General features: G+C 42.6%; 1 protein-coding gene across 1 annotated transcript in view; it reads right to left on the bottom strand.

The window, feature by feature from the left end:
- Positions 1-23,014, bottom strand: part of SYNJ2 (synaptojanin 2) — a 724,073-nt gene that overhangs the window by 186,694 nt on the left and 514,365 nt on the right. Inside the window, exons 14-16 of the mRNA XM_078649121.1 lie at positions 17,918-18,058; positions 14,721-14,913; positions 9,381-9,539 (exon numbers count right to left, since the gene is read on the bottom strand). Coding sequence (XP_078505247.1) covers positions 9,381-9,539; positions 14,721-14,913; positions 17,918-18,058 — 493 coding nt within the window. The remainder of the gene's footprint in view (positions 1-9,380; positions 9,540-14,720; positions 14,914-17,917; positions 18,059-23,014) is intronic.

The following is a 23,014-nucleotide window of genomic DNA, read 5'->3' as shown; positions in this document are numbered from 1 at the left end:
AGCACGCTTTGGGAGGCTTCCCCATGGGGTACCATGCATTCTTTACATTATTGGGGTGTTTTTCTTTCGAGGAGGAGGGGGGGAAGGGAGGGTTGTTTTCTTTTATATTATTTGTTCATGCCGGTCACATGCGGAAGCGAATTGCCGGTTGATTGTTGAGCACACTGGCTCGTCAGTTTCTTTCCTTTGCAAAATCAATAAAAGAAATTTAAACCAAAAAATGGGATTACAAATGGATACACATGCAGCATTTGAAGGGCAAATCGTTATGCACCTTGTTTCAGTTTAGCAGCAAAAAAAAAAGAAAAAGAAATGTGCGTTCTGCCCCAGTGTAGGTGTGTTTGTTAAACTTGCAGGACACAAGTTCAAGTACAGACAGGGATTAATCAAGCAAACATCGACCCAGTAATCATTACACCAGTTCCTTCGAGTTGGGTACTAATACTACAACGTCCTAGGCACCAAGAGACTAATTAGTTTAGAGAGTGCACTAAAAAGTGGTAATTTTCCATTATTATAAATATTAGTAGGACTTGTATGATAAATTGACAGCGATTGGTCAAATTTACACTGAATTATTTTTACAGAACACACCCTTCGGACATGGAGTTGACAATGAATTTAGCTGCTGCAGTTCCATCAGTATTTGATTAATCAGATTTCTGCACAACTGGAAAATTGGAACTGATGCTGTTCATCTCAAAGGCACTTGTGTGAAGTTAACAACTTCTCTTGATCCCAAGATGCATCATGACACTGGGATGCCCTCCTGGGACCCTCTGTATTGCATGCTGACTACATTCATTCCGAGGAAGGGGAGGGTAAAGAATGAAGCACATCTTCCTTCTGCTTTTCCATCAGAATTTCAAAGGAACTAAGTAAAAAGATTGTCAGACTGCGAAAACCAGCACTATTTTTAGTCTTCATATTGCATTAATTATCTATCAAAGAATGGATTGGCTTACTGAAGTACTTTATTCAGAACATTTGCAGAGCTGTGAAGAGGCGGGATATGCCAGACTCTGATCACTCACTCTCCTTCTTCAGAGGCAGAATGATTGTCACTTCTCAGTCCATTAAAATACTTGTTATAGGGCAACAGCACCGCAAAGTGTTAGCATCAAAGGCACCATGGAAACGGATAACCTGCACGCACTACCTTCCAGGGTAAAAATATAGCAAGTTCCAATGAACTTTCAACCTATGAATGGTATTCCTGGGGCTCGTTAAACACATAGGGCACACTTTTTCTGTTTGCGCCACGGTGCACTTGGAAACAGGTGTGCCGGGCGCAATCAGGGAAAGTGCACCCTATTACATTAAATGCGCTGCCCCTAGGGCAGCCACGAAGTCTTGCTGCCCTGGGTCAACGCATTCAAGTGAAAAATGGAGCAGCTTTCACGAAGCCACTGCGTGTTTCACTGTGAAGGAGGCAATCTGCCTGCACTTTTAAGATGGGCAAGAAATCACCTTGCAGGCACGTGCAGTGAGTGACTACACCTGCCTGCTAAAGAGATGTCTCGGGGGTCTATAGGACCCCCTTTCCCCCCTCCAGAGGGCTGCCATTACGGGGCGCACTGCGAGAGCGTCTCCTGACTGCTTCTTTGCCTCTTCACCCACGTCTATAATACAGAGCAGGCACACACGCAATGGGATTCCCTCATTTGCATTAGGCCACACCCTCTTGCAAATGAGGGAACACCCTCTGGTGATAGTGCTGGCACTATGGGGGTCATTATGAGGGCGGATTTTCCGCTTACTCCGGGCCGGCGGAAGCCACCGCCGGCCTGGAGTATGCGGGAAATCCGCTGAGGAGGCCTGAAAGACCCACCGCCAAATCAGGATGGCTAGTGGGTCTCACAATCTGTCCGCCGCGTTTCCGCCGCGGTCGGAAGGCGACCACGGCGGAAAAGCACTAACATGGCAGGCGGTGTCTATCAGACACCACCAGCCATATTAGGATGTAGGGAAAGTCATGCTTTTCCGCGGCGGCTTTTCCGCCGTGGAAGAGCATACGGACAATCACTTTGGGGCCCGTTGCGGGCCCCCTGGGTGAAGGTTGCGTGGGGGGTGCACATGGGGGGTACCTATGGTACCCCCCTGCCTTTGCGTGCACGAAGCGGCAGGCACCGCGCGGTGCCTGCCGCTTTGTGCATGCAAATGCACAGCTTTCATTTTTTTTCATTGCGGCGGGTGCTGCTTCAAGCAGCACCCGCCGCAATGTAAAACATACAGGATGTGACCGCCAGGGTGGCGGTCACATCCTAATTGCCATGGAGGGACCGCCGCTGCCCATGCGGACGGTCCCTCCTACTCGGGGGTGGCGGACGGACGCAAGTCCGTCCGCCATCCTAATCGGGCCCTATATGTGCACCTGTGCTATCTGTATTACAGAAAGGGTCCCAAAGTGCCCTGGGGTGCACATGCCCATCGCACTCCTTGGGGCACATTCCATAATGCAGCTCCTGGTGGATCTCATAGTTGTGGCACCCACTTGACCACCCTGGTCAGCCAATGAGAGGAGCGGCGGGATCTTCCGTTTTTCGTTTTTTCCTTCCCTCTCTGAGCCCTTCAGCTCCTTCCTTGAACATTGTGAATTTCTGCCCTGCTACCCATGGTGTCCTCACCACTGCAACTAGCAACTGCTTTATTAACTGGGTGCGTGCATGTATGAATATATGCATATTTGTTCACATTTGGTGTGAATGGGTGAATGTATACAAGTGTATGTTTGCTTGTGAATGGATGGGTGTGAGTGTGTGTGTGTGTGCATGTGCTTGTGAATAGATGGGTGTGAGTGGACACACATATGCCCGCCCCAAAACTCCTCCAAATTACCAGCCGCCACTAAGATCTCCTATTCAAACATGCTGTCTCAGTACAACAGAAGAATTACGAATCACAACTCCTCTTGTGTGTGTCCACTATTGTTGACACCAGCTGCTCTACTACACAAAGTACTTTTGAGAAGCAACTGCCCCTAGTGCCTGATTTTTGCACCCCTCAGCACTTTGGAATAACAGAAGGGACAGCAAACACTTCTTTCGCCCGGATCATAGTATGGATCAACCCCTGCACAAAATCTGTGCCGAACAATCCCATGGTTCCTGGTTTGCATAGGGTAAGACCCCTTTCAAATGAGAGATATTTTTTTCCAGTATGCCCTTGCTGCACAACAGAAGCAGGCTCAATGGCAAAGAAGTTGCCGGGAGGAGCACTGATTGTGAGCCACATAGGAGGTAGTGCACAATCAGTGTGCCTTGGAGTGTGACCCCTAGAAGGGGAGCACCGTATACAGAGATTCCCATGCAGCCTATTCCAGCTAGACACTGCATCTACTGATGGTGGGGATCCCTTCTTCCAAAGGAGGTCAGGGCTTGCTAGCAGTGAACGACAGAGTTTCAGATTAAACCACACTTGTGATATACTTTTTCCTGGGTAACGTCAACTGTCAGAGTTTGCATCTGCACTGGGGAGATCACATTTTCTTCAGTGGTCAGATGGATTGCTTAAAATGCAGCATTTCATAATTAAGACCCTAAATACAAAATCCTTCACATGAAGTAGGTTTTTTGGGTCCGATGTACTAAGACACAGGTCCCAAACATTGCACATCCACATTTTGAGACAGATCTCCTCGGATAATAAAAGAATATTTAGCGATTTTGCACTCTACTCTAAGGGCATATTTTTAACATTTTAATTATTTTAATCTGTTTTTGTATATCGTGTTGACTGTTCCACTTACCTCATTTTCTTAGCAGTCCCCGCAGCTGATTAGGCGCTGACGGGGGACGCTGTTAGGTTGAGCCGCCATCTTTGGTGAGGGGCTGGGTCGCGGACCAGTTGTTTTTCCCGCCCACCCTCCTCCATTATTTATGGAAGGAACTCCGCGTCCGCGCCGACGGCGCGCCAAAGGCAAGCCCGTCTGCTCCCGTCCGCGACCGGATCGCGGTTGGATCCGGTGGACATGGTACTGGCCTGATAAGGATATGTTATACTCGCAATGAATTATATGCGCTGCGACCCAGGGGCTGTTTCCCTGATCAGGTCAATCCTTCAGACATCAGGTGCACGGACTTGTTCTGTGTGCACTGTGGCTTCTCCTCGAATGCTCTTCTCGATCTTTGTAAATGCGCTTCCCGGCTGCCCTCACGGGGCCCTAAACTGTCTATACCCATTAAAATCGCATTGATAAATTACCGGTCTATGGTCAAGCATTCTTTTGACATTCTGCAATCCCTTTCTAACAATGATTGGGATTTTTTTGTTTTTGACCGAGACCTGGCTTACTGAGGAAACTAATCCTGCCATTGCCCTGGCTATCCCTAAGGGTTTCAGTATTATTTGCGCCAACCGACAAGGCGGTAAGAAGGGAGGTGGAGTGGCCATTGTTTACAAAAATAAGTGGACAGTCGCCTCTTCACGATTTGACCCCATTGATACCATCGAGCAGCTTCCTTTTTGCATAAATCTTTCATCTTCTGTTGCTTTTTCGGGTCTTTTATTATATAGGCCCCCTAATTCTAGCCCCTCCCACCTACCGGCATTGCTGGACTAAATCACCCAATCATGTACCCATTACGCTAACTTTACGGTCCTTGGAGACTGTAACCTGCATGTCGACGACCTTTCTTGTCCAACTAGCACCAATTTTTTATCCTCTTTGGCAGCTTGCGGACTGTTTCAGCTAGTGGACTATCCTACTCACAATGCTGGGCATATATTAGATCTAATTTGCTCCAATCTTCCGGAGATTTTCATTGAGGACCCTATTCCTGTAATATGGTCTGATCATTTTATAGTTCCTTTTTCGGTTCTTTTGACCCGCATAGACAAACCTACGTCTATGCCGCGGTTGCTGGGAAGAAACTGGAGCAAGATTTCTCATAGCTCTCTCTCTGAGTATCTTAAAGACAGCTGTCCTCCCCAGGCGGAGAATCTGGATTCTCGCATCTCCAATCTCGATGAGTGGATATGTAGTGCAATTGACTCTCTGCCCCCCCCCCCCATGCCGATAAAAACTTTTAGGGCTTCACCAGCGGCCTTCTGGTACTCGGATGAACTACGCCAGCATAATTCAGCCTGTAAAGTATTAGAACGGCGCTGGAGATCAGGGTGCCTCTTTTTCCATTAGAGAGAGCATTGGATCCCCTGTGGAACAGACTGATATGTATAATCAAGGTCCTACCCTCTCTGAGTTCACCGAAATACCCGAGGAGTCCTCTTTCAGGGAACTACTCCAATGCAGGTCAGGCGCTCCGGGGGATCCTTGGCCGATAAAGCAGTATAAAGTGTTAGCTTCTTTCCTCAATCCTTACTTCAATTCTATATGGAACTCCTCTTTGAGCTCAAGTATCTACCCGGAAGTCTGGAAGCATGCCTCTCTAGTGCGGATTCTAAAAAAGACCAATTTAGATCCTGACAATCCGGCTAACTACAGGCCGATATCGCTTCTTCCCGCTCCAGCTAAAATCTTGGAGCGACTAGCCCATCAACAAATTGCGGGCTTCATCGAGAGCCATGATCTTTTCCATGATTCTCAGCATGGCTTTCGCAAAGGCTACAGCATGGAGTCGGCCCTTATTGAGATGGCAGACCTTGTCCGATGGGCACTGGATCGGGGCTCGAGGGCGGTGCTGGTGCTGCTGGATTTATCAGCAGCATTCAACACCGTATCTCACCCCATACTCCTGGACAGATTGAAGAAACTAGGAATACAGGGCAAGGTCCTTGAGTGGTTAGGCCCCTTTTTAACAAATCGTACGCAACATGTTCACACCCCTCCTTTCACTTACACACCTAGACCACTGAAATGGGGCGTCCCACAGGGCTCCTCATTAAGTCCTCTTCTTTTTAATGTTTATTTTGCTCCGTTAGCTGATATGATTTCCAAGTCTGGCATTAAAACAACGTCGTATGCCGACGACATTCAGCTGCTTTTTACCTTTGAGAAGCCTTCTTCTTCCACTTATGACCCTCTCAAATCTTGTATCAGAGACATCGCTAATTGGATGGACCTTAATTTTTTTAGACTGAACGCAGCAAAAACTGAAGTGCTCTTTTTCAATCAGCCATCCCCTATTGACTCTAATATCTGGTGACCGGAAGATCTTAGTCAAGCCCCGATACCGAAGGATTCAGTTAGAAATCTAGGAGTCCGTTGGGATCCCCAGCTGTCATTAGGGTACCAGGTCCAATCAGTCTCTGCAGCATGTTTTACTAAGATCAAAACGCTAAAAAAAACTCATAAACTATTTGCCTAGTGCTAATAGAAAGACGATTGTTCATGCATTAATTATCTCGCATCTGGATTATGCGAATGGACTCTACCTAGGTTTATCCTCTGGCCTCTGCCATAAACTTCAAACGGTCCAAAATGCTGGGGCCCGTCTGATTGGAGGTCTTTCACGCAGGCAGCACATTTCTCCTTACCTCCGCGAACTACATTGGCTGCCTATGAACAAACAACTTGAGTTTAAAGCTATGATATTAGCCTACCGCTCTACTCAGGGCAAGGTGTCCGCCCATCTCAGACCCATTCTCCGTCCTCACTGTAACAGCAGAGCTCTTCGCTCTAACTCTAAACATCTATTGGCCATTCCTAGATTTAAAAAGTCCCGTGCTGGAGGGAAAACATTCGAGCTAGGAGCCGCCCAACGCTGGAATAAATTGCCTATGGGTCTCAGTTCGATCAAATCTGAACCCGAATTCCATCGGGCGCTGAAAACTCACCTTTTTTGCCTATAATTTCATGTCTACAGGGACTAGTGGTTAATCATTTAGCGCCGGGACACCCCGTTGGGGTAGCTGCGCGCTTTATAAAAGACACAATAATAATAATAATAATTTACAAAGTGATCTATGTGCTAAAAGGTCACACTGCAACAAATTAAATTTGCAGAACAACCTGTCTAATAAATATTAATTAGTCAGGTGGCAATCTGTGACCCTCTGTGATTGGTTACAAACACCGCAGGGGTTGCCTGCAAGGAACAGATGACCATCTTTATGTTTACATTTTCAAATGAGAAATATTATTCTTTTTTTTTTTTAAAGCAACCCATACTTCTTAAAGGAACTAGCTGCCTTAAAAGACAAAAAAAGATTCCTATTTGGGAATACAGCAAGAAGTACATGCAGCGGTCTCTGCTTGACCATTGCCTGCCTGCCAGTTCCCCCTGAGGTCGCTTTACAGGATTCACAAAGGGGAAGATGTCCCAATCAATTTCAAACCTCTTGTGAGATTATTGGCAGCTGAACAATGGTTTGCTACGGCAATGGCAGTTGTAAACCATTGATACATAGTATTCCAACCAACAATTAGGAAGGGCCAACACTTTTACACGCCTTCATAATTGTGATTTGGAATCGATTGTGAACCCCATTTTCTGTGTTGGAAAGGCTTTTTCAAGTCACAAAATGTAATTCGTAAATAGTTAGAAGACATTTTGCGGTCACAAATCAGGTGAGTTTGCTAACCACAGCGTTTTGCAATCACAAACTTGCTTGGTACATCTGCCATTTTGTGTTTTTTTAACAGATCTTTTGTAACAAAATACCCTCACATATATCAAATCCTCAATGCAATAGGTTTCTAAAATACATTTATTGTCACTGAGTAATAGACAGATCTACCCAGACAGCAATATAGTGGACTTCGAGACAAAGTGCGCCTATCAGTGCTCACCAAAACTCAAAACATTCATGATAGATCTTGTTGTATACAGATAAACAGCGCTGCGGCGAGAAGAGTTGTCTGTGTCAAACGTCCTACAAAATGTACTAGATAACTTTGCAATGAACAATTTAATTTATTATACATAGGAAACATTTATACATATTCTGACTGTGAGATTTTTGTTATCAAAGTGCAATTAAAATACAATCCACAATCCATTGTATCTAAGGTATATAAAATATGGTGCCCATACTTATGAATACCAGTCAGGGCATCAAGGTGTAAGAGACAGAGAAACCGCATTGGCTAGCAATAGAGAAGAAGTCTTAACTACAATGGATACAACTCTGCAATCAGCCCTATTTCTCTTCAACATCAGTGTAAAATAGCACACAATTGTCCACACAGCACAACTGTAGAGACTCCAGGTCTGGGCAGATTCTCGATTAGACTAGACCAGAGCTCAGCATCCTTACCGCTACTTTGAAATTTATACAAGAGCTTCCTAGCCGTGTCCTTGGACATCACGGTGTACACTTTCAAAGGTATGCTGACCCAGATACACATTCAACTGTATAAATTTCAGACACATCAACTTCGCCATGTGTAAAACTACATATAAGAAAACCTTCCTTTCTTTGAATGAAACACTGACTGATATCCTTGTGTTTATGGTACACGACAGAATCCAATCTCTTTTCAGTGGTCACAATCTCCTTCGTACAGGAAGTTCATCACTCACGTCCATGAATGTAACAAACATGGGAGTTGTGTTTGATGATTACCGGTTAATGTTAATCCAAGTTCTGTTCCTGCTCTTAGTCTATTACAGCCAGCATGTGAAACTGATAGGATTCTTGTTAATGGCAAGGTTGGAATACTGTTACAAGGTATATTCAGGACTTCCAAAAAACCTATTGGGAAAATGCAATAACTGCAGGATTATGCAGTTAAAATATGTCTAAACTTCTAAAAGCATGAACTTGTAAAGCCAGTGCCGAAAACACTTTACTGGCTGCAAGCAGAAAAGACATTCAAGTTTAAAGGGAACATCCGGTGAATTAGGTCACGCTAGGTCTCAAACCTGCAGCAAACATCCTCAAAGAAGCATTCTAGAATGCCCATTAATGATTGCTAGAAATGCAGGACTTGCAAACAGAAACGTTTTTAATTTACACCGGGTGACCCCTTTACAGCTCTCTGTAGGTTGCATATATAACTGACTGGCAAACAACATTGGGTAAACGCAAAAAACTCTCACCGCCACTACATTCCAATCAGGAGTTCCCAGTCAATGACACCACATAGCATTGCTCAACAGATGTCAAGCAGCGATACATATTAAGGCAAATTCCCAGGTGTTCCCACATTGAACCAACTTTGTACACTTCAACAAGCTCCTAAGAGATAAGCTAGCCTTTGCCCATATATCAGGATTGATTGTAGCAGGTGAAGAATAACAGACGGGCTATAAACTGTACATTGTTGGACTCAAACAACTCCATAATAATGACTTTCATTTTTAACTGTATCTCTCTCTAAAGGCAATGCAGGACCCTATATAAAACTTCCAAATAAATAATGTAAGAATAAGTACGGATCACTCCTCTGGAACCAGGATGAGCCCTTTATCTCTAAAACAGGAAATTGATAATAAAACTCATGAAAACAAGTACATTTTACTGAAACAATTACCCACTTTTCCGCAGGCTTTTTGCGATTGCAGCTGGTCAAATTCTAATAGCGTCTTCCAGTCCTGCCGTTTAATAGAATAAAAAACTTCTTCATATGTCAGATCAATTCGATAATTGAAGTCGCCACACCAGAAGACGTAATCATGAGAAAATATATTTCTGCCCTGTTTCGGATAGAAAACAAACATTGAATTAAAATGAAAATTGTAATTTCTAAAGCTTTTCATTTAACAGCACATTTTTCATATTTTTAGATATACTCTCGTTTTGACACCGTGCTCTACAGGAGAAAAAAAAAGTTTAAATGTGATATCTATATTCAGATTCCCTTATTTTGGGGGCCCCTTTTAGAGCCTACTTCAACAATTTAGCACAGTGTTTCTTAAAAAAGAGGCCTAGGTCTACGGTAATGCCTCTTTGAATTCTGCCTCCCTAATTTAATTGACTGTATAGCATGTGCTTGGGTTCTGCACCGTTGTTATGCCAGATCAAGTACGCCAACCATGAAATCAGGGTAATACCATGGTAGTTGATATGTCAAGGATACAATGAAGGAACCAGTCAGGGTAATGTGCACCCTGATGTTGCACCCTTGAATAATGAACACACAATGTTGGGTACTTTGGGTGGGTGAATTTAGTTGGGGGCACTAATTCTCCCCGAAACCTCCTCAGGTCTGTTTTTGCTGAGTAGTTTCAGCCTGGTGGGGGCAGTTCATGTAGCCTGGTAATCAATGTGTTGCTGATCCAAATCTCAATGAGGTCAGGGCAAGGTTAAGTATGGGGCCAATTGTGTATTGATGAGGCCAACTTTTAGTGAGGCGTGTCCTTCCTCAGGGAGAAAGAGCACGTTGGTGGTTCAAAATGGCTCAGTGCCTAAAAGGGATCTTCGAGACATTTAGGGAGCTTGGAGGTATCTTGTTGCCGGGTTTTCATGGACAACACAAAGTTCCCAGTCCTCCAGAAAACTGGCCTGAAACTATATTTTTTTTAAAGAAAAAGGGAAATCATGTCATAAACATGCCATTATGCTAATGAGTGTGTCTATAAATCCAAGGATTTACCAGAAAATTTAAATGCCCCCCCAATTGGACCCAAAGCTCTGATGGCACCAAGCAAGGGAAGTAAGTGTGCCTCAACCTCCCTAGAAGAGCTCCTTTTTCTATTTCATCCAAGCATCTATCCATTCAGCCTTTCATCTAGCTGTTGATAGCCACCATTTCCCCTTTACATTCTGTAATCCATTCATTCTTTCATCCATCACTCAGTCTTTCACCATTCCATCAATCCAGCCATACAACCATCATCAATGCATGCATCCATCCACCCATTTATCCATCATTTGACTTAGTGATCTATCAATAAACCCTTTCACCCATCAACTGATCCATTTGTCCATCCATTCATACACACATCCTCTCAGATTTCCATTTACTTTGCCATCCATCCATATTCTCAGATTTTCATTTACTCGGCTATCCTTTCACTCATACTTCCAGCCATCCTCTCAAATTTCAATTTACTCTGCCGTCCTTTCACCCACCCATCCTTCCATCCTCTCAGATTTCCCTTTACACTGCTATCTTTTCACATTCTGATCCATCGTCTCCAATCTCCATTTACTTTGCCACCCTCACCCACCCATCCATTGATTGTCTCATATTACGATTTACTCTGCCGTACTTTCATCCATTCATCCATCCATCTACCCATCCTCTCAGATTTCCATTTACTTTGCCATCTATCCATCCTGTCAGATTTCCATTCACTCTACCAGCCTTTCACCCATCAAGCTTTTTAGATTCCCATTTACTATGCCATCTTTTCACCCAATCATCCACCCATCCTCTCAAATTTACATTAATTCTGACACCAATCCATCCTTTCAGATTTCCAATATCTCTGCCATCCTTCCATCCACCCACCCACTCTGAGTTTTCCATTCACTCTGTCATCTTTCATCAACCCATCGTCTCACCCACTCATCCTTTTATCCACCCATCCTCTCACCCACTCATCCTCTCACCCACTCAACCACCCATCCCCATCTTTTCACTCACTCATCCTTTCACCAACTCATCGACCCACCCTTTTACTGAACCATCTTTTCAGACACCTACCCATCCTTTTGCTCACTAATCCTTTAATTCACCCATGCATCCTTTCCCTCTCCCATCCTTTCACCCACTCGTGCATCCATATGACTTATTTGCCTTTTCTACAAACCCATCCTTCTTGTAGTAATTATGAGCTTTTGTCTGACAAGTTGCACATAAAAGAGTTACTAAAACAGTGATGAATGGATGATTGTGTACGCTTAGGATTGTGTAAAACTGAGTTTCCAAGGGGAAGTTGTTTGACTTTATAGACAGATAAAAGAGACCCATAAAAACACACACCCCAGCCATAGCTGATAATGCAGGGAGGAGGAGGGGCTCGCTTCACAGCACCCCTGCACCCATCCATCCATGTATGGTCTCACATTTCTATTTACTTTGGCGTACTTTCACCCACCCATTCATCCTCTCAGATTTCCATTTACTCCGCCATAGTACCATCAGTTCATTCATACTTGCATCCTCTGAGCTCTCCACTCACTCTGCAATACTTTCACTCACCCCTCTTAGATTTCATTTACTCTAGAATCTTTTGACCCAACCACCCATCCATCCTATCAAATTTCCATTTACTCTGCCATCCTTTCACCCACTCATCCATTTATCACCTGATATTTCTATTTACTCTGCCATACGTTCGTCCATTCATCCTCTCAGATTTCCATTTACTTTGCCTTCCTTCCATTCATCCTGAGTTTTTAATTCACTCTCCCATCCTTTCACCCATCCATTGACCCATCCATCCTCTTAGATTTCCATTTACTCTGCTAACTTTTTACCCAACCACCCATCCTCTCAATTTTCCATTTGCTCTGCCATATTCCACCCATGCCTATCCATCCACCCATCAATCCGTTAATCCACTCAGATTTCCATTCACTCTGCCATCCATCCTTTCATCCACCCATCCTCTCGCCCACTCATCCTGTTTCCCCTAGGTATCCTCTCATCCGCTCATCTTTTTACCCGCTCATCCCCCATTCTTTCACCCACTCATCCTTTCACCCATCCATCCATTTACTAATACATCCTTTCACTCACCCACCCACCCATCCTTTAGCTCACTCATCCTTTAATTTGCCCATCAATGCTTCCACCCCATCCGTTCAACTACTTATCCATCCTTTCATCCTCCCATCCTTTCACCCACTCATCCATCCATACGTTCACCCACTCATGCATCCACTGGATCATCCTTCTTGCCCTTTTCTGTTGGTCCATCCTTCTTGTGTTACTCATAAGCTTTTATCTGCAAAGTTGCAGATAAAACAGGCCCATAAAAACCTTCTCCCGCTGTAGCTGCTGAAGCAGGTAGGGTGTGGTGGTTTGGGTTCACAACTCCTCCGCTATAAATCCTACATTATGCCCCACTTGCCATGAAGTAAAATAATTTGAAACTTACCAGCGCTCCTTACCACATTGCAGTTCAGAATGCATTTTCTATAAGGTCTCTTTTTTGACCAGTGCATATTTGCCCAGGTATTTATGCTAAAACCTGCTCTGTGGAGCTCTTGTACCAGATTATGAGACTATTCATTTGAACTGCTTAGTGAGGTCACCGTACGTATTTATTTGAGGACAGGAAATTGACATATCACAATAGAAGCAAGACACTCTTTTTAGGTGCACATGTGTCATCAATCCACATGTATTACAGTCCACCCAAGGACCTTGAATCTTGTGTGTATTTGATAGACACAAATGCTGTTTTTATTATTTCGCAGACTGTCGATTCTAGAGATGGTAACATTTCACTGCACCAGTGCAGGGTGTGTCACCTGATTTCTGGTGCACCGGATCATGGTTTGGTGTGCAGTGACCTGTACTCAGTTGACTGCGTTTTCCTGATGTTTTGAACAGCCCATCAGCTGCTGTTTTCCTGGAGCCACAGCCCTGCAAAGTACCACGCATTAGGCTTGAATCAGCCACGATGTGCTGTACTTCCTCAGCCATGCTGTCTGGGCCCCTGAGGCTCCAGTTGGTTTCAGTGTCCTCAGGGGTTGGGCCCTGTTGAGCGTGGCTAGACTCCGACTGCACCTCATTTGCAGAGGCACCTAGCCTGTTCAGCCATGCAGGTCCTGGAAAACACTCCCTTAACTAGGTGGCAGTTTAGTTTAAGAAAATAAAAAAGTGTGAGTGTGTGCGTGTGGGTAAGGTATGCCTATTTGACTTCTAGTGAGGAAATACTTGAGCCTCATTCAGAAAACACTTATGTGTACCTCAAAACGACCCATAATAATGACTTTAGATACTGTGGCCTGCATCTGTAAATTGCTGATTGCAGTTTTTGAAGGGCATGAAAATGTGAAAGCCGTCACTTCTTTAAAATAATGACACCTAGTAGGGTGTTCCCATTTTTTTGCATGACCCGATAACCATCCACCTCCAACTCGCCCTCCTGACAGCCAGCCTTTCTCCCACTCTTCTTGTACAGCCTACCTCTCACCTCTGCCATGTTATCCTCCTTAGCTCCACCCATCTGTCCTAGACCTCTCTTCCCTTGTTGTGCCCAAAATCTCAATTGCCATTCCCTGTTCTTACACAGCTCTTCAGTGTTATAGAGCTGCATTCACCTGGAGCCATATACCTATCATTCTTCAATTGGAGCCATATACCTATCATTATTGAATTGAGAAAAATAGATTTTAAAATGTAATTCAAAAAGATACTGTCCAACACAAATGAGTCTTCCTGAGAAGCACCGTGTTGTGGTAAATATGTATCTTGCTATTAAATATGCTTGTCGTGTGTGTTTTACCAAATTATTGGGGTTTGTATTTTTCACAATGCTGGCTGTCGTGACCAGCTGGCTGTTAATGCATATTCTGTGTTAGAACATTAGAATGTTGGGAGCTCTACTGAAAACAATGGAGTTCTCCAGGCTTCTAATGGCCGGTAGAAGCCCAGAGCATCAACATTCTAAAGTTTAACAAAGGCCTCACGAAGCCGAGGGGATTTCAACCCCTTCAGGCTTGGTAAGGCCTTTCTTTTTACAAATGAGAACATTCTGCCCTCTAGAGGTGACATTTTCAAATAGCCTTAAAGCCCTCCGTAGCGGGCTCTGCCGGCCATTAAAGGCCTGCTCCCTTGTTAAAGGCCCTCGCCTTTGGCTCAGGCCTTTAATGGCGGGTAGAGCCTGCTATGGTGGGATCTAAGGCTATGGTGGTCACCAGATAAGTGTCAATGTGCAGAGTATTTAGCTGGCCCAAAGAGTCTTTCTTGCCCTTACCATGGGGAAACTGAGCTTCTGTGTGATTTCTTTGTAGTCTTCGTTCCTTTCTTTCACTTGGGATTGACCAGCAGTAAAGTGGCTGCACACAAAGCAGATGCTGGTACTGTAAAGCTGAAAGCGGATGCCCACTGCCCCTTTATTGCCGGTTTTACCTCCCATTCCTGTCTTCACGGTGTCCATCCCAACATCTCTGAAAATAGGAGAAAGACGGACAGATGAAAAATAACAGTGTCATGATCAGAAATCATTATTGCATTAGTTTATTAAAGCCATAGGAACAGAATAAAAAAAAATCAGTCAGCCTCAACATTAACATGATAAAAGGTTTCAAAACGCAAGCCTGCCAGTGGCGCCTTGGCTCAGCTAAGAGCGCGCGCACGCTGCAGCCATGGGTGGCGCTATGCCACACCATTACACCATCAGCCCTCACAGTGACTGCTCACAGACATATGCAAATATGCGTGACAATGCATTTCAGTGTGGTGATGCGGTGCACTGCACTGAAATGCGTTAGTCTAACGCGTGATGCGTGGCACTTGGCAAGACTGTATAAAGGACACAAAACAAACAAAATAGTTTACAATAATAAGAATTTTTGCATATTACCTAGGATGATAAACCAAACAAATAAAATAAATGAAGCACATGGGCACTAAACACAGATCAAACTATAATTCATTATTCAGCACCCTCTTAATAGCTACACCACAAAATGTCACTATTTAATATCACATTTGAGGATTGTCATTAGTAAAACAAAACAGATTATTTATAAATCAAAATATTGTAAAATAATGACAGAACCCAATCAGGTTGCGGTGATCTTTTTACAAAGTCAGGCACATGCATTATGTTGCACCAGTGGTTTCCTTATTCTAAGTGAAAACTAAAATACTTCCTTTTTGGGTCAGGTTGTACTCTAAATTATTAAGCTCTCAAACGAGAAAAGGTCAGATGCAGCTTTGATAATAATGACAGCTAAAGTGATTCAGAGCATTCAATTAGGGTTGCTTCAAAGAAACCACATTCTAATGTATTCTGCCTGCCAGCAGGACTTTGGCTTCCCACTCTACAAAGTACTGAAATGGCTGGTAACTCAACTACAGACATATATCTGGGTATCTCTGTTATATCAAAGGAGCGGGAGTTATTTCAAAGACATTTCTTACTTGCTCATGCACACTGTGAGGTCAATGAAGCAATTCACTGCCCAGGATTTGGTAAGTTAACCTTCCACTATCAATGACCTGTCAACAATCCTGTTCCTTCCCCATGATGACACAGGATTCCAAATTTTGAAAACACTGGATTCACTCTTCCTTAGGCTCAACGCAATTTGAGCAACTTGTATTTCAGGGTGGTTAAATGCCACCTTATAAACTAGTCTGCATCATGTTTTCTTTGATGAAAGACCATAGGGGGTGACCGAGATGGTAAGACATAGCCCCCGCCCCCACCCCCACACACCATGACTTTGTTGGGTAAGTTTACTGACGAATTATTTCATACACATCACACACAACAGCTACATTTTACAAACCATCACAAAAACAGCCGATAAAACAATATTTACGGAATATATACATTTTGACAGCTAAGAATTTAATGTAATAAAGAAGAGAAACAAAATAGATGTGATAAACTACGCACTGCAGTACATTATAAGTAGGGCTCCCAGTTTCCCGTTTTTATTGATTTTTACAGATAAATACAGACAGAAAACAAAGTGTTTCCAGTCTGTATTTATTTTTAAAAGCGGAAAAAAACGGAAAATTGTGCTTCTTGTTAGTGACTCTCCATGCTGTCCATCATGAATTCCAAGCCAACAGCTGAGCAGATAGACAGCATGGGAAGTCAGTACATTTATATGACCTTGTGATCAGACCTCCCCGTCACATAGGCACTTGCTTCCAAGAGCTGCTCTTTAGAAATCGATCCAGATACATCCAGAATCCCATATCCGAAAAACAAGTAAAGACTGCTCTTTGCAGAGATAATCTTTCTCTTATTCTTATGACTCCCCCAAATAGAATGAAAATTACTCTTAGCCCCATTGTCCTGGCAGAAACCTCCCTGTGGTATGATTACCCCCTACCTTCAAGTACAGTAAGGCCTTCTATGAATGTGACTGAATCCCTTCTGCTACGCCATCCTCTTTTGTAAGCGCCACTGCAAAGCCTCTCAGTAGTGTCTCCCGCATGTAAAATGGATCTCTAAAACCTATAGGCCAAATGTTCCAGCAGAAAGAAATGATACAGCACCACATCTCATCAATTGCCCATGGGCTATTAGATAACAGAATTTGCATCCTCCAAGCAACCTATGCATACTTTCTCACTCGAACATGGGAATCACAATGCTCCTTCTCTACTCACTAAAGTTTATGGGATGGTCCCTGCAATTATTCTGGAAATATTTTAGACCAGACTGGTTTATTGACGTAAAGTGGGTACCCCAGGCCTTCCGGAGTGCCTGATTCAGTGATCAACCTTTTATACTAAAGGTCTTTGGAACATTTCTGAAACAGTCCAACACATTTTCAGCACTTCAATAGACACATTATGCTTGATTGCCGCTATGCTCGTTCATTCCTATTGCAGCCTTGTATCTCTGTTACTTGCTGTCACTTCTGCAGTAAGCCAAAGACAATCTTTCAAGGACAACTCCATTTCCATGTTTTACAGAGGAGCAGCTTCAGTGGATTTTCCCTTCATTAAATGAGAAGCAGTGTCCAAGGTTTCGGGGATGGAGTTTCACAGCCCATGGTACACCAACACTGGGTCCTCTCGTTCTCAGGCTTGATGCAGGGAATTCTGCCATTTTGTCAAAGTCATAGAACTCAGAGACTGAGCATGCTCCAGAATTGTATGAGGGAGTGTCCTCTTCGGAGTACGATTGCTTCTGAGACGTTTTTTTCCTTAAATGTTAATGTTTAAGCCGATTGCCCATTTCCTGGAAATGGAATCGCCCAAATATATCACTATCCTTGGCACGAAATACACATGAAGTGTTCAACTCTTTTCATGTACATGTCTGACACCCAACCAGTGTTGTGAGCATCATTGCACACATCAAAGACACAACAAATAACAGCCATGAATATTCAATGCATCAAAACATGATAAAGAGAACACAGGACCACATTCTTAACATTTCCAAACTGAGTGCCAAAGCAATGAGGGAAATACTCCTACCTTATAAAAGGCATGTGATAGGGTCTCACGAAGATAAAGAGGCAGACACCCACCAGCTGCCCAGAGGTCAGAAGGATGTATCTGTGAGTCCTCGAAAGAGCCTTCTGAATCTGCTCAGCCCACAGTTTCTTATTGGTGGTGCTAGAAAGGAGAATACACATTTCAATCAAGACATAGAACATCATTTGATTGAGCACACACGAAGCAACAAATGTCAAAGCAATCACATTATGTCATTTGGGCGAAACCTTTTAATAGAAAAACTTTTAATGACAAAGACTAGAAGATACTTTGTAAACACATTAGTAGAAAGGTTCTCTGATTGAAAACTAAATAACATTAGACAGCATCTCCATGCGTATCGTAACCATTACATTGAATACCATGACTAGTTCAATGTAACAATCCCAAAGATTCTTGTTGCCCGGCCTAACGATAGCACTCAAACTACCTACACTGGGATTTAAAATAGTAAACTAGCCAGGGACAGTAACTCTGGTGATGGTCAGGTGTCAAAGCAACGTTAGGGATTTAAGAAAATTGGGATCATCATAAGTTTCCAAAAAGGGCAAAAGAAGGATGTCTTTCATAGTCAAAATAGAAAAACAGTCAAATAATAACATTGTATAAAGTAACAAAGGTATTTTATGGTCGCTTTCTGTTGTTTAAATATTGTGTTCACTGTCAAAGGAAGAGTTACAACAAGGAAGATAAGAAAAGCCCAAAGGAAATGGCCTACCTAACAGCACAACAGTAAAGTAGAGAATAAAAAAACAACCCAAAGAGACTGGATATTATGGAGAGAACAGGAAAAAAACCGTATTTCTCTTATTAGTTCTAGCAAAAAGAAATTATCGACTCACGTGTCCTAGCTGTTGTACATTTTTTCACCCAGATCCATGTCGTTACAATACGACATTTATCTCACATTGTTTATATATCATTTAAACTAATAACAAATCAACTACACTTTACTTGACAGCACAACAGTTGCACTTTATTCCCACCCATAATATGTTGCACAGGGTCTTTTCACAAACCTCAGTGAAAACCGCATTGTCTTTTCAAAGCATGCCTCAGAGGCTGAGGGTTTTAGAAAGCTTCCAACATGGCTCTTTACTTTCAGAAGGCCTTCCTTAATTGAAAACAGACGGATAAACACTCCCTCCCAAAGCACCTATAAAGGCTTCTGAATAAACAGGCCATAACTTTAAAAGTCAACTAAACGTACACCAGATTCTTGGTACAAGTTTCAGCTGTGCTTTTCTTAAAGAAACACCGTAACATTGACTCCTAAAGGCTTTGTTATTCCATTGCTCAAATGGTAGAACCTGAATCCCTAAAGTAAGCTTTGGTTAAGCGGAAGGGATTTTCCAGCAGGTCAGCAGTAAGGGGGGTATTTTGCATGAGTCACGGCTGCTGCGGGTAGCAGGGCCGTTTCTAGGTGTTGTGCCGCCCTAGGCGAGAATTGAAAAATGCCCCCCCCCCTCCCTTTTTATACCATCACTCTCTCCCCCGTCATCCAGGCTAGAAGAATAAATGCATTAGATATAAAAAAAAACTTGTATTAACTTTGCAAACATGTGTACACATTTTTATACTGTAACCACTGTCAGAAGTGCAGTCAGAGCTTACAACATTTACTTAGAGCACTCACCCTAAAAATATAGGCTTTCAATTAAGGAACCATAAATACAAGTTTGAACAGTATGAACATATGGACAACATATTACCTTAACTGCAGGCAGAGGCAGTGCCCTTCCCTGATCCATAATGTGGTACTGCAAACTGGCAGCAAAAGGGTTTGTACAGCAGGGGGTTGGGCCTCCTTGTCCCAAGGACAAAACACACATGAAAACTTGTTGCCCTTGACCCCAAACACTATGCCCTGGCCGTCCGGCTAAAGGAACTCCACATCCCTGATTGTATTTCGTTTTTAAATTTCTCTCTTCTAGCTTCAATGGTGTTTTGGGTTCCTTCTCTTAATCCAACGATACCTTCCTTGCCTTTATTTTAGCAAATTCTTTAAGGAGATCTCTAATGTCAAGCTGGTAAGCCATGTCTTTTTCTACTGAAATTGTGGCTAGTCCCACAAGTCTCTCTTGGCTCATGGAACTGCGCAGATAGGTTTTTATTAATTTGAGTTTTGAGAAACTCCTCTCCGCACTTGCCACTGATATTGGTAAAGTCAAAAGGATACGAAGAGCTACGAACAAATTAGGAAAACCATTTTCTAATTTGTTTTGGCACAGATAGTTCAGCACATATTCGGGTTTCGCATTTTTTTGTATTCGATGACTTAATCCTGAAAGTTCAGAGCAAAGAGCTGCCGCATCAATGTCCTTTAGAAAAGATGGGGTTTCTCCAGGTCTAGGCTGTGTTAGAGCGGTTTCCAATTGGATACACAAATCCATGAGTTCTTTGGAAGTTTTCATCTTGAGGTCACTCATATTGTATAGAAAACCAAATAATCTTGCAATTTCATTTAACTGTGTGAATCGCTCTTTTACAGAACTAATTGCAGTGTCCAATATTGCAAAATAGTAAATTTCTCTTTGGGGTCAGCGATGGGTTCATCTTCGGATTCGTAAGCGAACAATTTCCTTTTCCTCCTTCTTTTCTCTGGCTGAAAAATTGGCTCAATATTGATTTCTTCAGCTAGCTCTCGAGCATCAACCAAAACTCTCTCAAATTCCATGTCACTCCTCATGTTTTTTAAAAACTCCTCTGTACTTTTAAGCTCATTTACTGTTTTCTCAAGAGTAAAGTGCTACTCCTGCATCAGTTTACTGGTCAAATTGATTTGAAATAATATACTGTGCCATGTTACAACTGCAACAACAAACTTAAATGAAGATATACTGTTTAGAAGACCTTCAGCTTCAACCTTAGTCATGGTACCAGAAGAGCCTTTGAAAGTTGAATCTTCAGTAATTGCAAACAACGCATCATATACACGCGGTAACTGCTACCTGATGGGAGTTAAGGCATCGATCCTGCTTGACCACCGAGTATCACTCAGAGGTTTTATAGTCAAAGATGGTATATGCCGTTTCAGTATATCCCATCGACGTGTTGAGGCATCAAAGAATACATACAATCGTGTATAACATCAAAAAAGGATGTTGCTTCAGTGCAACACGAAGCAGCGTCATTTACCACAAGGTTCAGTGTGTGGGAACTGCAGGGGACATAGAAGGCACACGGTTAATATCTAGAATTTTCTTCTGCAGACCTATTTCCTTGCCCTTCATATTGCTCCCGTTATCATAACCCTGACCTCGTAGGTCTTCAATTGCCAATGAGAAGCTTTTGAGCTGATCTCTCAGAACATGACTCATTGATTCACCTGTGGTTTCGGTTAGTGGTACAAATCCCAAAAAGTGTTCTTTTATTTGCACAAGGCTGCTTTCTTGGAATTCTTCATCAGAAGACTGAAATGGCTCTGTTCCTGAAGATTGCACAATGTCCACAAATCTAATGATCATGGTCATTTGTTCCGTGCGGCTGATATTAGGGGTGCAATCAAGAATGATAGAAAAATACTTTGCCTTCTTAACCAATGAAATGATTTTGTCTTTGATACCGTTTGATAGCACCTGGATCAGTTCGTTTTGAATAATGTTGCCTAAATGGTGAGCATGTCTTCTACCCTTATTTTGTATTCTCCTGAGATGTTCATTCATAATAGGATCAAACATGGCGAGCAATTCCACAATTTTAAGAAAATTGCCATTGTCATGAGCATAAAGTTTATCACTGCTGCCACGGAAAGCCACATTTTGTGCACCTAAGACTCGTACAAGACATATTACACGCTCTAAGATCTGATGCCATTACTTTTCTTCTTCTTTAAGCTTTTTGTCTTAACACTATCTATAGTTGCGTCTTGTTTTAGACTTGTATACAGGCCCTTCCAGTTATGGAAGTTGGTTATATGTTCAACACTCTTTTCGTGTGAAGACAGAATTGCTGATATTTTATGCCAATCGTTGCATCCATTCTGAGTGAGACTTGTACTTGAATTTCCGCCAAATACATTACAGCAAAAACAGAAAACTTTATCGGTTGATACAGAATACTGGAGGTATTCACGGTAAACAACTTCTCCATTTGGAAGTTTTCTTTTATAATGTACAGCTGAAAATTTCCTTTTTTTCTCATCTAAAGGAAATTTTTTGCTCACTTGTTTTGGCCCATTTTCAACCAAAAGAGTTCTTAATTTGTCTCCACTTATTGGTAAGTGTCCCCAGGAAGCAGGATCTGAATAATCTATTTTAATGCTTTCTTCCGTTACTGTCTGGCGTTTACTTTGATCACCATCTTCAGTTTCAAGGTTATCCTTTGCAGTATCCACTATAACTTCTTCTTGTTCTTGGCTGTGAACTTCTATGGCCTTGTCTGGTAGGCCTATATCGTCATCTTTTTCTGAGGTTGAAGTTGATGCCCCAACAACTTCAAGAGAACTCTTTGGAAAACGTAGACATTTTTCAATAGACCCTTCCAATTTGGATAGTTGTATTTCTCCATCCGCTTTTATTTTTCTGTACTGAGCACCTGAGAGTTTTTTCCTGTCTGCCATTTTTGATCCTTTCTAAATTCTACCTAAAAAAATATAGGGCAATAATAAGTCGGAATATTGTATAGATTCAAAATGCATAATACACTTATAAAAAAACAATACCTCATTTAATATCCAGAATGCTCTTTTTCCTTGTACATATGCCCTTGGTAATAAAACTCTGGAGGATAATGTATTTGCTGGAGGGATCCATGTTGTGTCTAGTCCCAGTTTTTCATTTATAGATAATGGCCAAGTTAAGGGGCCATCAGACCTCCTTTTGATCAAGTGGCCTGGAACCTCACACTTAAATGTAAATGAAACGGAGGTAAACAAAAGTGCACAGCATGTTAGCTTTTCACAGGTACCCAAGAGAGGCATGCTTTTCACTTTTTTTCAGTCCCTTTATGCAAGTGCATGAACTGTAAAAATGTCAGATGTGTTTGTCTGTCACAGTATTTACGCACACTTTAATTAGCACTAGTGTATTTCTTTTATAGCACTACTCAACCCAATGCAGGGTGTCAGAGTGCTTT

Source organism: Lissotriton helveticus, chromosome 6 (assembly GCF_964261635.1).
Source record: "Lissotriton helveticus chromosome 6, aLisHel1.1, whole genome shotgun sequence".
Lineage (NCBI taxonomy): Eukaryota > Metazoa > Chordata > Amphibia > Caudata > Salamandridae > Lissotriton > Lissotriton helveticus.
This window is presented reverse-complemented; position numbering and strand designations above follow the sequence as displayed.